The 14,838-nt window shown below is 42.9% G+C and overlaps 1 protein-coding gene across 1 annotated transcript in view; it reads right to left on the bottom strand.

The window, feature by feature from the left end:
• Positions 1-405: 405 nt before the first annotated feature.
• The window catches only part of CMTM7 (CKLF like MARVEL transmembrane domain containing 7), a 73,731-nt gene continuing 59,298 nt past the window's right edge, over positions 406-14,838 (bottom strand). The window contains exons 3-5 of the mRNA XM_082259283.1: positions 13,080-13,178; positions 6,553-6,634; positions 406-1,015 (exon numbers count right to left, since the gene is read on the bottom strand). Of these exons, the coding sequence (XP_082115409.1) occupies positions 1,002-1,015; positions 6,553-6,634; positions 13,080-13,178 (195 nt within the window). The 3' untranslated portion in view covers positions 406-1,001. The remainder of the gene's footprint in view (positions 1,016-6,552; positions 6,635-13,079; positions 13,179-14,838) is intronic.

Genomic DNA, 14,838 nt, shown 5'->3' with positions numbered 1-14,838 from the left:
ATCTCAAGACATGCTGTTACAGCAAAAAGGACCCAAAAGGCAGATGAACTCTCCTGCCCAAGGTGTTTCTCAATATTGAAGGATACCACTTGGTTACATCAGGAGCTGCAAAACTGAGTTTTTCTTAATTTCAATTTTTTCCTTTGGACTGACATGAACAGTAAGGCTGTTCCCTTTAACCCTTTTCTATTATCATAAAGCTGTGCACTCAGGGCTATGCTTCTTGTCCAATGTAACATGCCCTGAGAAATGCAGCCACAACTGAAGCCACCTGTATGTGGAAAGAGGTGGCTGCAAAAAGGCTGCAAGAGATCAAAGTACTGGTATGCAACCTAGGATGAGAAATGGTCAAAACAGTATTTTATAACAAAAAAAAACATGTCAGATGTTTGTGATATGAAATGTCATAGAGTTAGGGTTTACATCTACTTTAATTAACAGAAGAGATGTATAAAATTGTTCCAATCCATTACTGATATCATTGTAAACAATTCTCATAGAGCTATTCTGCATTTTCTCTCCTGGCAGTGGCTGCTTTGGGAACCATCCTTTGGTTTACATTAACAGGTTTGTTTTTTTCTTGGTCCATAAATGGCAGTTTTGGTGCTTTGTAGAAATGGCGGAGTGCAATGTTTGTATCTTTGGTTGGCGGTATGACACTCAAAGGATTGGCAGTGATGAGGCACACAGTTCAAAAGAAAAGGTCACGTTTTCTGGAACCAACTTGAAGAAAGTCCCCTTCTATGAATTCCATTATGAATCACAAGGTGTACTGGAAAACCTTACCATTAAGTCACCAACGGGCTTGTCTGCGGTGTGACAACTGCTGAATTCATTTACACACAATTAGCTGCCTTCAGTGTGTAGAGATTTTACAACACATTTATCATCAACAAGATTTTGTTTGTTCACTGGGGGAAGAAGTTCAGAAATAGTGCCAACACCTTTCACTGTTCACCTCAATGTCATTTCATCTCTGGAAGACTAAGGTGTCTGAGCAATCATACGGAGGCACCTGAAAATAACAAATGGGACAAATGACCATAAAAACATAATACTGTAGAGGAAATGAAGCTAGCCAACCATGAGGGAATCTGATTATTGGCATACAGACACAACTAAAGCCATAGGGGCCATGTGCAAACTGTGTGAGAACCCTCTAATGCCATAAAAACTCCTTTTTTGGAATAGAATTTAAGAATTGTGTTCAACTTTTGTTTTACAATGTGGAAATTTACACTAAAATATAAAGTATTGAAATGAATTACTAAGCTATTTCTTCCCCTATCTTGGGAATATTTTCCTTTATTGCAAACAGAATTTATTGTGTGGGTCAACTAACAGAATATGGGCAACCTTGAAGCTGAACTCTGGGTAAAAAACTTTCATTGAGGGCTGGTTCACACTGTGATTAAAAAAAAAAAAAGGCTCCGGGACTAGGGCCGGTTTACACTCGCTCCGTGTGCATTTTCCACACTGTAGGTGATTGCACTGCCCTTTCCATCTGTATGCAGGTGCGAATGCAACAGCGCCCCAAACACAGATCGCTAATGCAGTGTGTTTGAAGGCACCAGATTGTATGATACCACAATACCATGCGGTTTGGTGTGGTGTGTTTTTTAAAAGTAGTGCATGCACTAGTTTTTCTGCATTTTAGTGCGATTTGCAACCCATTCAAAATCACACTGCACGTCCCCCCTCTCTGCTAACTTCTGCACCCAAATGCCACTCTGCTACCCAGAACCCTTCTGTTAACCTCTGCACTGGAACCTCCCTCTCTGCTCACCTTGGTACCCCAATAACCCATCTCTGCTCACTTCTGTACCCCAAAACCCCCTCTCTGCTCACCTCCATACCCCAATACTTCCACTCTGCTCACCTCTCTACCCCGAACACCCTCTCTGCTCACCTCCACGCCCCCCTCTCTGCTCACCTCTCTACCCCAAACACCCTCTCTACTCACCTCCACACCCCCCTCTCTGCTCACCTCTCTACCCCAAACACCCTCTCTGCTCACCTCCACACCCCCCTCTCTGCTCACCTCTCTACCCCAAACACCCTCTCTGCTCACCTTCACACCCCCCCCTCTCTGCTCGCCTCCACACCCCCCCTCTCTGCTCACCTCTGTCCCCCTAACACCCTCTCTACTCACCTCCACACCCCCTCTCTGCTCACCTCCACACCCCAAAACCCCCTTTTAGCATACCAATGTACTTCAGTCTCTCTGCTAACCTCTGCAAGCCAAAACCCACCCTCCCCCTTTTTTTTTTAACAAGAAAAAAAAAAGTCAGAAAAATAAGTTTGATACCAACTAAATCACTAACTTGACCTAGCTGTGTAAAAACTTGCCCACTGACAATTTAAAATATGTTGTAATGTGCTGCTAATACAAATGGGTAAAACAAGTGATGTTACTGCGGCATTTGCACATCAAACACCACAGAAGTTACAAGCAGAACTCATCTTTCACACATCATTCCTCTCATACAGAATCGCAGATTAGCGCACAAATGTTGCTGTACCGGTGATTGGTTGAGCTACATGGAGAACCAACCAGTGATTAAAGATCAGCAATTTGCTATTCGAGAACTCTAGCACACCAAGGCCACTAGGAGTGCAAAGGTGTGACTCTAGTCTCGACCCACCCTCCCTTTTAATCCCCTCTGTGCCCTGCTTTCCTCCCACCAGAGCATCAGGGCAGCACTGTTCTTCCATTACAATCCACACAGATGTGGGCAGTGCTGGCCAGGTACTGTCCTGTAGGGGGAGGCAGAGAGCTCAGGATTTAGGAAGCCGCCTTCCCCTGCCACTGCTTTTCATTGCACTGTCCCAACCAAGCTCCTGCTATGCTGATATTCAACGGAGAAGGAGTTTGGTCAGATCTGACAGCCTTTTTCAACCAGGATGCCCCAGCACCCCTGAGGACTTCTGGTAGCACCCCGGCTGAGAAAATCTGGTTTTGCCAATAAATGGGGTGGGGGTGAGAGTCCTCAGCCTTGTGTAAGCTATGACTAGAGAGACTCTGAGCTTACACAGAGCTCCCCTCACTTCTATTGGGTGAATGGAGTAGCAGGACAGTGGAAGAAAAGCAAGTATGTGATGCTAGGGAAAGAGAAATTCAAAAAGTTGCATTAGCTATGAAAAATGAAATGATGGATTATGGATGAATTTATAAATACCCGTCCTTTCTCCTTCAAATAAATACCGAATGATTGTGGAGAGCTCCTTCCCTGCCAGAAGCCCAATTTATGATCATTTCTATTGTTGAACACTGACATTATTTACACTCGTCATTAAAGCAGTGTCCTCTGCATGAGTCTCAATGGAGAATAAAGGAGAGTACTGACATGACCCTTCCACTGCATAACTTTTTACTGTACATGACTGTTGTGAAGTTCAGGAAGAGATCTGTTGATTCTAACTTCATTTGCTGTTAGCACATCTATGAATATTTACCAGGCAGTCGCTCTGACACGCCCCCTACCAGTGTTGTCAATTAGCACCAATTAATTATTAATTTCCTCCTAGCTTTGGTTCTATTGCCCCAATTGAAATAGGAAAAGTGCTACATGCACCCTATGTCACTGGGAACAGGATAAAGAAAAGCGTGTGGTGAATATACAGTGCATCTGGAAATTATTGACAGCGCTTCACTTTTTCCACATTTTGTTATGTTACAGCCTTATTCCAAAATAGATTAGATTCATTATTTTCCTCAAAATTCTACAAACATTACCCCATTATGACAACTGTCATAATGGGGTAATGTTTGTAGAATTTGTGAATACTTATGTACATGGAAAACATGCACATAAGTATTCACAGAATTTGAAATGACACTCAAAACTGAGCTCATGTGAATCCTGTTTCCACTGATCATTCTTAAGATGTTTCTACAACTTGATTGGAGTTCACCTGTGGTAAATTCAGTTGATTGGACATGATTTGGAAAAGCCCACATCTGTCTATATAGAGTCCCACAGGTAACAGTGCATGTCAAAGCACAAACCAAGCCCTGAAGTCCAAGGAATTGTTTGTGGACCTCCAAAACAGGATTGTATCAAGGCTTAGATGTGGGGAAGGGTACAGAAAAATTTCTGCAGCATTAAAGGTCCCAATGAGCACAGTGGCCTCCATCATCCATAAATGGAAGACGTTTGGAACCACCATGACTCTTCCTGGAGCAGGCCGCCCAGCCAAACTGAGCGATTGGAGGAGCAGGGCCTTAGTCAAGGAGGTGACTGAGAACTATGTGGCAAATGAGGTTTAATGTTGATAAATGTAAAGTTATGCATTTGGGGGCTAAGAATATGCATGCATCATACATACTAGGTGGAGTAGAACTGGGGGAATCCATAGCGGAGAAGGATCTGGGTGTTCTGGTAGATCATAAGCTTAATAATAGCATGCAATGCCAAGCTGCAGTCCTTTCTTGTATTAACACAGGCATGGACTCCAGAGAGAGAGATATCATTTTGCCCCTGTACAAATCATTAGTAAGACCTCATCTGGAATACGCAGTTCAGTTTTGGGCACCAGTTCTTAAAAAAGGATATCGGGGAACTGGAGAAAGTGCAGAGAAGGGCAACCAAACTGATAAGAGGCATGGAGGAGCTCAGCTATGAGAAAAGATTAGAGGAACTGAATTTATTCTCACTTGAGAAGAGGAGATTAAGGGGGGATATGATCAACATGTATAAATACATAAAGGGTCCATATAATGAACTTGGCGTTGAGTTGTTCACTTTAAGGTCAACACAGAGGACAAGGGGGCACTCTTTACGTCTAGAGGAAAACAGATTTAGTCTCCAAATACGGAAAGGTTTCTTTACCGTAAGAGCTGTGAAAATGTAGAATAGACTCCCTCCAGAGGTGGTTCTGGCTAGCTCACTAGATTGCTTTAAAAAAAGGCCTAGATTCTTTCCTAGGTGTACATAATATAAAAGGGTACTAAAAATTTTTTAGGTTAAGTTGATCCAGAGAATATCCGAATGCCTTTCGGGGGATCAGGAAGGAATTTTTTTCCCCTGCTGTAGTAAATTTGATCATGCTTTGCTGGGGGTTTTTTTCGCCTTCCTCTGGCTCAACTGCGATTATAGGATTGTGGATATGGGATTGTATGGTTGGGTTTTCAATACTTTTTTTTTTTTTGGTTGAACCAGATGGACTTGTGTCTTTTTTCAACCTGACTAACTATGTAACCCGATGGTGACTCTAAAAGAGCTCCAGTGTTTCTCCTTGGAGAGAGGAGAACCTTCTAGAAGAGCAACCATCTCTGCAGCACTCCACCAGACCAGACAGGCCTTTATGGTAAAGTGGCCAGACGGAAGCCACTCCTCAGTAAAAGGCACATGACATCCTGCCTGGAGTTTGCCAAAAGGCACTGGAAGGAATCTCAGAAACACAATTCTCTTGTCTGATGGAACAAAGATTGAACTCTTTGGCCTGAATGGCAAGCGTCAAGATGAATGCAACAATGTACAGAGACATGCTTGGTGAAAATCTGCTCCAGAGCTCTCTGGACCTCCGACTGGGGCGAAGGTTCATCTTCCAAAAGCACAACAACCCTAAGCGCACAGCCATGATAACAAAGGATTGGCTAAGGGACAACTCTGTAAATGTCCTTGAGTGGCACAGCCAGAGTCCAGTCTTGAACCTGATTGAACATCTCTGGAGAGATCTGAAAATGGTTGTGTACCGACGCTCCTCATCCAACCTGATGAAACTTGAGAGGCCCTGTAAAGAAAAATGGGAAAAAAACTGCCAAACAAAGGGGTGCTAAGCTTGTAGCATCATACTCAAAAAGACTTGAGGCTTTAATTGGTGCCAAAGGTGCTTTACTAAAGTATTGAGCAAAGGCTGTAAATACTTATGTACATGGGATTTTTTTCATTTTTTATTTGTAATAAATTTGCAAAGATTTAAAACAAACTTATTTCACGTTGTCATTATGGGGTATTGTTTGTAGAATTTTGAGGAAAATAATGAATTTAATCTATTTTGGAATAAGGCTGTAACATAACAAAATATGGAAAAAGTGAAGAGCTGTGAATACTTTCTGGATGCACTTTACTCACTATCCTGCCCTGCATGGAAAAACTGAATTTTCATTTTGTTTTACATGTTCAGTTGCATTAACGTAATTCTTCATAATTTTTGCTTTCTTAAAGTGTATCTCTAAACAAATCTTTTTTCTTTAGAATAGAGTAGGGAAAGGTTGGAACCCCTGTCAGGTTTTTGTTGCTGTCTGTGTCCCTGGTGTGGCCTCTTATTCCTGGAGATCATTGTCTCTGGGACAGAAAATTAACGAGGAATCCAAAATGTTACAGTTGTCACAGGCACAGAAGGTGATGGGAAATCTTACAATGGAGAGACCTGATTCAGTCAAAGACTGGAGTTCCCCTCACCATTATTAGATAACCTTTCTCTTCCTGTTGTGTCTTCAAGGCAGTAGATTCCCCGAAGTGGGGCAAAAAAAAAAAAAAAAAACCCTAATAGGAGTTTGACTATTTCCTACTCTATTCACCCCCCTCCAAAAAAGTTAGAACTTACCACTTGACTGAGTCACAAATGTTACTTTATATGAAAGCACCATGCCCACAGTACAAAGGAATGTAGCTATGAATCCGAAGACCTAAAAGATGAAAGGTACAGCACATTACTAATTAATAAGTTCAGTACCTGTATTACTACAACAGACTGTCGGTATCAAATACATCAAGAACACAAAGACTTTTTCTTTTTAGATTGCTTCTTTCTTCTAGAATTAAAGTTGAACTGCAGGCAGCCAGCTAATGCACAACACATTGGTTTAGTGATAAGCACTACATCTTTGCAGAAGGGTTCTCAGTTTGAATCCCAACCAGGACACAACCTGCGTGGAGTTTGCCTGTTCTCCTTGTGCTTGCATGGGTTTCTTCTGGGTATTATGGTTTCCTTCTACCCTCCAAAGACATGTTAGTAGGTTTATTGGCCCTGTCCAAACTGACTCTAGTATGTATGCATGTAAGGTGGGGCTCTTACATTGCAAGGTAATTGAGGGCAGTGAGGTCAATGTACAAAATATAAAATACCGCAATAAATTGTTATGAAAGCTGACACAGGATTTGTATTTCAGTCTGTCCAATCCTGAGATTTAGCCATCCTGCCTGTAAGAGGAGAGGGTCTTAACTTTCTCTGATGCAGTTTCATGTTCACTTTACCCCATCCCCACCTTGTGATTGGACAGTGAAAGGTAAACAAGCACACTGGTCAGCTCATCTTTCTATCACTCCACTCTCTCCACCTATCAGCATTTTATTTGCACCGTAGCACTCCATGTGCTGCTTCTCCATCCCCTTGACTGACCTCTGCTGTACAGTAGATTGCCAGAGGCCGATATCAAGTCAAATTCAGGTGCCCACTCTGCATTTATTGATGTATTATTGATTAAAATAATTCAAGATACAGTGGACTATCATTTAGCAACCTGGTTATGGTATGACATACGGCATATGTCTCGGTTCGTTGAATGTATGCACACTGCAAAATATGTGCAATAGATCGAGTTATACTCAACCACATTTGAGTCTTTTTTTCTCTTTAACACATTCCTCTTAGGGAGAAAAAATAGGATCTTGTAATACATTCTACTTGATTTATAAAAACTTGACAAAGAATTCTTAGAGCCCCATGGAGTTATCTAAAGAGACAGCACAGCAAAATGTGCTTACTTTAATGCCTGCTATGTCTGGATCAAACCTCAGATGAAGCCAATTATTATCAACGTATTTATAGATATCATTTACACCAGTCTTTCTCAGCCAGCGTCCTTCCATAGGTTGTTAAGGGTTGCTTGATCAATGATGTGCAACCATCTGTATGTAAGGGAGGATTTTTCCCAGTGACCTCAAATGGAAGGAGCATTAGCTGTAGATATAGTAGCTATTATGGCGCTTTTCCACTGCATGGAACCGAACGGTTCGGTTCGCTTTTGTGCTTTTCCACTGCTGGTACCGCATGGTTTGGTGTAGGAACGGTTTGGTACGGTACGGTAGCGCTTTTCCACTGCATGGAACCGAACGTTATGGCTCTCAAAAACAATACCACCTCGATTGTGGTTCCAAGAGGTACCATACCCGGTACCATATCCCACAATCCTTTGCATGCAGTCACTACTAGCCACTGATTGGTCAGAGAATCGTTGTTATCCCACCCACTTAACTTTAGTACTACTTTAGTGGAAAAGCAAACCATACCGTACCGTACCGAACTGTTCCTACACCATACCATGCGGTACCAGCAGTGGAAAAGCAAACCGGGCCAAGCAGGGCCGAGTAGAGCCGAGCCAGTACTTACTGTGGAAAAGTGCCATATGTTCTCTGAGACCAGGAAATACATCAGGGAAACACCGGAAATAACATTTAGGAGAGCTACATCCCTCCATGATCAACTAACAGCTAGTCATTACACTTCTGAATACACTACAAATAGTCAGCCTAGGGGTACCTATAAATGTGGAGCATGTGCACGTTGCCCTTGGGTAAGACAAGCCAAGGGTATACGCTTACCCAATGGGGAATGGCACAATTCTAAAAATGTTGCAAACTGTGCCACCCAGGGAGTCATTTACCTAATGACTTGCCTGTGTGGAGCCTTTTACATAGGCAAGACAATTAGACAATTCGGTCAAAGAATTGGAGACCATTTATATTATGTGGGGGGAGGAAAGATTCTTACCAGTGTAACTAGGCATATTGGCTTACACCATAGATATGACAACCCTGTAGTCTCTTTCTTTGTACTTCAGGTAATCCCCCGAGACCCATGAGGGGGTGAATGGGATAGGCGCATCTTACAAAGAGAAACACTGTGCCTCAACAGCCTCAATGCTGTTTCTCCCCCTGGTATTAATGAAATGCTCACATATAAACATTTCTTATGAAATTGATTTCGACAATTGGATGCTCCCTTTATATAAATGGGGTGGACCTGAATAGCATTCCCTGTGGGCTAAATTGACAAGATTGTTATACTTTTCTTATTGAAATATACAGAGCTGTTCCAAATAATGTGGTAATTCCAGGAATCCGTGGTTGTTGGCGCGGGGAGCGCGATGCGACATTTAGGATGGACAATAAGGACACGTATTTATGAATGATTATGAATCAACTTTTTCTAAACTCTTATGATCTGATATTCTCATGAAATTGTATATGCATATGTATTTGGATTGTTACACGTGTCATATTTTATGTAGCTACTGTCTAATACACTTTGTTTTGATAATATGTTTCCAGCTGTGGCTTCCCTACAATGAAGGTGCTTTCCTTTTCCACTAGAGGGAGTCCCGGCCACCATGTCCATGTGCGCTGTCTGGAGGGGTGGCGCCGGATGGTTGGAGCGGGGTAACCCGCTCCCTCTCCGCCGCCTCCCCTGGCCGTCAGTTCCGGAGTGAGGAATTAGTTCCTCCACAGTCCGGATGACTGGCACTGCGCAGTTTGACAGCGGGTCTGGCGCGCCAACCCCGCTGGTCGGGATTGGCTGTCGTTTGGATTGTGACGCCTCTTAAAACGCTGCTCATATGTTTCTGATCACTGACGGTGAGGATGGTGTTCTGTATAGACACAAAGTAAGTGAGTACAGCGAGAGGTATATCTTCAAACTGGGGGGCTCCGAGAGAGATATATATAGTACTTGCTAACAGGCATTATCTGTTTTCTATTTTTCCTATGATGGACCTCTTGAAGATGATGATGTTTATTGTCCTCTACTTTGTGGAAATTCAGAACTAAGTGGAGCCTAGGGATTCTCCTACTAAACAGCATATTAATTCTCCATTGCCTTATCCCTGTACATTTGGTCTTGGAGATCTTATCTGACCGCCAGCATTCCTCATTCATCTCTTTTTGGTCTTCATCTTGAGCTCTGTGAGGGTAGGGAATACTTACCTTAGAATAGGGATATATGGTTGTTTTGACATATTTAATGATAATATCAATCCTTAACTACAGGAATTGAATTTTGAAAATTTGAGAAGCAGAGATGGATGTTTTTACTTAACAAGCATAGAATATATTATGGCTACCAATGAATTAATGGGCTTGGGGGCTTATTCTATTTTTAAGCCCACTCCCAGACATCAAGATTACAGGTTGGGACATACATTTCCTAAGTTTCCCTATTATACTTGGATTTGAAACTCCCTTCTTTGGTCTATTTTTTCTGTGCTCTGGGTGGTAGTCTTCTCAGGCGACACCACATCCGCCTGGGTGGATCTTGATGTGGCTAGGAGTTTTCCCTCCTCATGTTCTATCTGGTGGTGGTAGCACTGCATGGGAAGACCACAGCTGGTGACGTGTAAACTGTTGGTATAAAATTGTTAAATAATGTATGTTTCGATAATTGACATTTTATATTTTATCCACCACTGTGTCTGGCAGCTTTTTTTGAATATTCTACCAGTCCGTAGCCCATTTGACATAACCCATACTGTTATTGGTGGATGATATGCATATATGTATGCCATGAATATACTATGTATAATAACTGCTATTTTTTAAAAAACTTTTTGTGTTTTTTTGTAATAAAATGTATATTTTAAAATAATACTATTATATGTGTCTATAATTTTCTTTGTATATGTAGTCCTATGGCACCATTAAAATCCTTATTGCGTCCCCCCTTTCTGAGTTTCAGCAGTGCACCTGTGGGAACTCGACCTGTCAAGGAGAGTTATATGCGCCATTTTCCTATGTCGACATGTCGAGGATCCCCCATGGTTGCCCTGTAGAATACTCTTGTTTCTTATAACCTAGCTATGATATACCATTGTACATACGTCAGGATTTGTTAAATGAAAAAAGCTACCCACATGTAAGACTTTTTTATTTTTAGCACATCCCTTTTAGGGGGGAACATTAATATTTTGGATTAAATTTGACTTTTTTATTTGATACATGACAAAGGATTCTCAAAGCACTAGAGCAGTGTTTCTCAACTGGGGTTCTGTGGCAGGCCCCCAGGAGTTCCGCGGTGATCTACCTGTCAATCGCAAGCCACTGACAGGTAGATTGCATCCCCACTGCTTGCAATCATGTCTGCTTGCAGAGCGGTCTGGTAAACATTGATTGTCTCTGCTTTTCCCAGCCAGCCCCTCCCCTCCCCCTTCACGTCCATCCTAGGTGCTTGTATGTGATAGGATGGACAAGAGTGGAAGGGCTGGCCGAGAACAGCACGCGAGTCAGGACTACCACAGCTTCCCTGTGTACCGCTTCATGAAAAGGAAACCTCCGTGCTCCAATGTAAGAATGTGCCCTGCCTCCATGTAATTGTGTGCTCTGTGCCCTGTGCCTTCCTCTATGTAATCCTGTGCCCTGCTCCATGTAATCCTGTGCCTTGCTCCATGTAATCCTGTGCCTTGCTCCATGTAATCCTGTGCCCTGCTCCATGTAATCCTGTGCCCTGCTCCATGTAATCCTGTGCCCTGCTCCATGTAATCCTGTGCCCTGCTCCCATGTAATCATGTGCCCTGCTCCCATGTAATAATGTGCCCTGCTCCCATGTAATCCTGTGCCCTGCTCCCATGTAATCATGTGCCCTGCTCCCATGTAATCCTGTGCCCTGCTCTCATGTAATCATGTGCCCTGCTCCCATGTAATCCCGTGCCCTGCTCTTATGTAATCCTGTGCCCTGCTCTCATGTACCCTGCTCCCATGTAATCATGTGCCTTGCTCCATGTAATCCTGTGCCCTGCTCTCATGTAATCCTGTGCCCTGCTCCCATGTAATCCTGTGCCCTGCTCCCATGTAATCCTGTGCCCTGCTCCCATGTAATCCTGTGCCCTGCTCCCATGTAATCCTGTGCCCTGCTCTCATGTAATCCTGTGCCCTGCTCCCATGTAATCCTGTGCCCTGCTCCCATGTAATCATGTGCCTTGCTCAATGTAATTCTGTGCCCTGCTCTCATGTAATCATGTGCCCTGCTCCCATGTAATAATATGCCCTGCTCGCATGTAATCATGTGCCCTGCTCGCATGTAATCCTGTGCCCTGCTTGCATGTAATCCTGTGTCCTGCTCGCATGTAATCCTGTGCCCTGCTCGCATGTAATCCTGTGCCCTGCTCTCATTTAATCATGTGCTCTGCTCTCATGTAACCATGTGCCCTGCTCTCATGTAATCCTGTGCCCCGCTCTCATGTAATCCTGTGCCCTGCACCCATGTAAACATGTGCCCGGCTCCCTTGTAATCTTGTGCCCCGCTCCCTTGTAATCCTGTGCCCTGCTCCCATGTAATCCTGTGCTGTGCTCCCATGTAATCCTGTGCCCTGCTCTCATGTAATCATGTGCCCTACTCCCATGCAATTATGTTCCCTACACCCATGTAATCCTGTGCCCTGCTCCCATGTAATCATGTGCCTTGCTCAATGTAATTCTGTGCCCTGCTCTCATGTAATCATGTGCCCTGCTCCTATGTAATAATATGCCCTGCTCGCATGTAATCATGTGCCCTGCTCGCATGTAATCATGTGCCCTGCTCGCATTTGTAATCCTGTGCCCTGCTCGCATGTAATCCTGTCCCCTCCTCTCATGTAATCCTGTGCCCCGCTCTCATGTAATCCTGTGCCCTGCACCCATGTAAACATGTGGATCACACCGATGTTCTGTGACTTGTCGATATGAAAATTATTTCAGTTCCCCTGAGATTTTAGACTTTTGCCAGGGGTTCATGGACAGTAAAGGGGTTGAGAAACACTGCACTAGAGAGTCAGAGACATCCATCCACTCTTTTAAATTGGTTAACTGTGTATACGATTCCCAATGAACTTTTGAGTTTTTTAAAACAACAAGCTTTTTTTGAAAGAGGGGCTAAGGATATAAAGCACAACATGTTTAGAGAAGCCTAAAGCTTAGCCTGAAGGAAGGAAGGAAGGAAAACTATTGTATGTACAACACCACATTCCTTTTAAGAAGGATAAATGAAATACTCCCAAGATGAATTTACTGTAGAGTGTGCCTGACAAAGCCCACCAGGTGTATTTCAGGGAGTTAAGATCAGCCGGAGGCTGAATGACGGCAGGTTATCATTTACACATATCTTACCGATCCAGCCACTAGTCCACCAATACTATAACTTTTCACAGCAGCGACAATGGAGCCAATGAGCAGAAGGATGGTGCAGATAGCATAGTGTAACAGTTCCTATATGAAAATAAAATGTTATTTAATAAATCTAAGGATATTTTATGCATATCTAAAACTGTATATCAGGACAAATTATAGAAAAAACATATTTGGTATATCTCTGAAATCCATGCACATCCTCCCATTTTTAATCAATTTAACCACTTTAATACTAGGCACTTTTTCCCCCTTCCCTTCCTATTTTCAGCTTTCAGCGCTGTCACACTTTGAATGACAATTGTGTGGTCATGCTACACTGTACCCAAATTACATTATCATTTTGTTCACACAACTAGAGCTTTCTTTTGTTGGTGTTTAATCACCACTGTGTTTTTTATTTTTTGGTAAATAAATATCAAAAAGACCAAATATTTAAAAAAAAATCTGAATTTTTGTAAGAACTTACCATAAAATTATTTTCTCTGAGTCCTCTGACAGACCCAGCTCTCCATAGTTTCCTCACCAATGGGTAATGCACCATCTACAGGAGTAGACTAGGCAGTGAAACTTTTTAGAAACTTTTCACCTGACATGCCTATAGGGGCTATCCCTCATGACATTACCCCAGACACACCGTGTGCACTAATCAGTTTCGTAGCAAGCAGAGAAGGAAAACACAACCAACCCCGAAATAGAGAGGCAGGAGCTGTGTCTGTCAGAGGACTCAAGAGAAAATAATTTTACGGTAAGTTCTTACAAAAAATTCTATTTTCTCTTATGTCATCTGACAGACGCAGCTCTCCATAGTTTCCTCACCAATGGGACATCCCATAGCTGTGTAGGTATGAGGGGTGGGAAGAACGCAACCAACAACCGTTAACGTTTCATCAAGGCTAGAAAAAAACATAGCTAACAGGGCACAGAAAGCTCAACCCCAACAGGAGCTTACCCCAAAACAAAAATTCATCCCTGAAAGAGAACAGTAAATCTCTTCAATAAAACATAAAAGTGTAGCGCTAAACGTATCAATATTCACAAAAATGATGAAAAAGTGTCCAAATGAATGAAAACTAATAATCACAATAATGTGTATAAATAAGCAAGTGTCCAAATAAATAAGTCCCAAAAAAAACGCTGGTATAGGGTAAAAACATAAATCCGCATGCACAATATTCCAAGGGGGGATTCTTCCCGTGACACCAAGGGTATGTGAAGGAGGGGAGCACCTCTGTGATGGGATATAGTAAGCAGCTTACCAGATTTCCATGGCTGCTCAACTTAATGAGTCAGCCTCTCCCAGCTATTACTCAAACCACTGAAGGTCAGATGTTACGTGGATACTTTTCCAAATCAAAGGAACCGCCTCTCAAGATGTGTGGAAGGATCAGTATAAGATTGGCACTCCTCAGTATTTTTCATCGATCATAACTGTGTGATCTGATATGGAGGAGATCCCATGCTGTCCCTATGGTGGCCGTGTGTTCAGGATAGAGAAGCTGTTCAGCCTGCTGGAACCGGATCTTTTTTAGATGTAATCCTGTGCCCTGCTCCCATGTAATCCTGTGCCCTGCTCCCATGTAATCCTGTGCCCTGCTCCCATGTAATCCTGTGCCCTGCTCCCATGTAATCATGTGCCTTGCTCAATGTAATTCTGTGCCCTGCTCTCATGTAATCATGTGCCCTGCTCCCATGTAATAATATGCCCTGCTCGCATGTAATCATGTGCCCTGCTCGCATG

Source organism: Pelophylax lessonae, assembly GCF_965119305.1.
Source record: "Pelophylax lessonae genome assembly, chromosome: 5".
In the NCBI taxonomy this organism is placed as follows: Eukaryota; Metazoa; Chordata; class Amphibia; order Anura; family Ranidae; genus Pelophylax; species Pelophylax lessonae.
The sequence above is the reverse complement of the archived record's forward strand: the minus strand, read 5'-3'. Positions and strand labels throughout refer to the sequence as shown.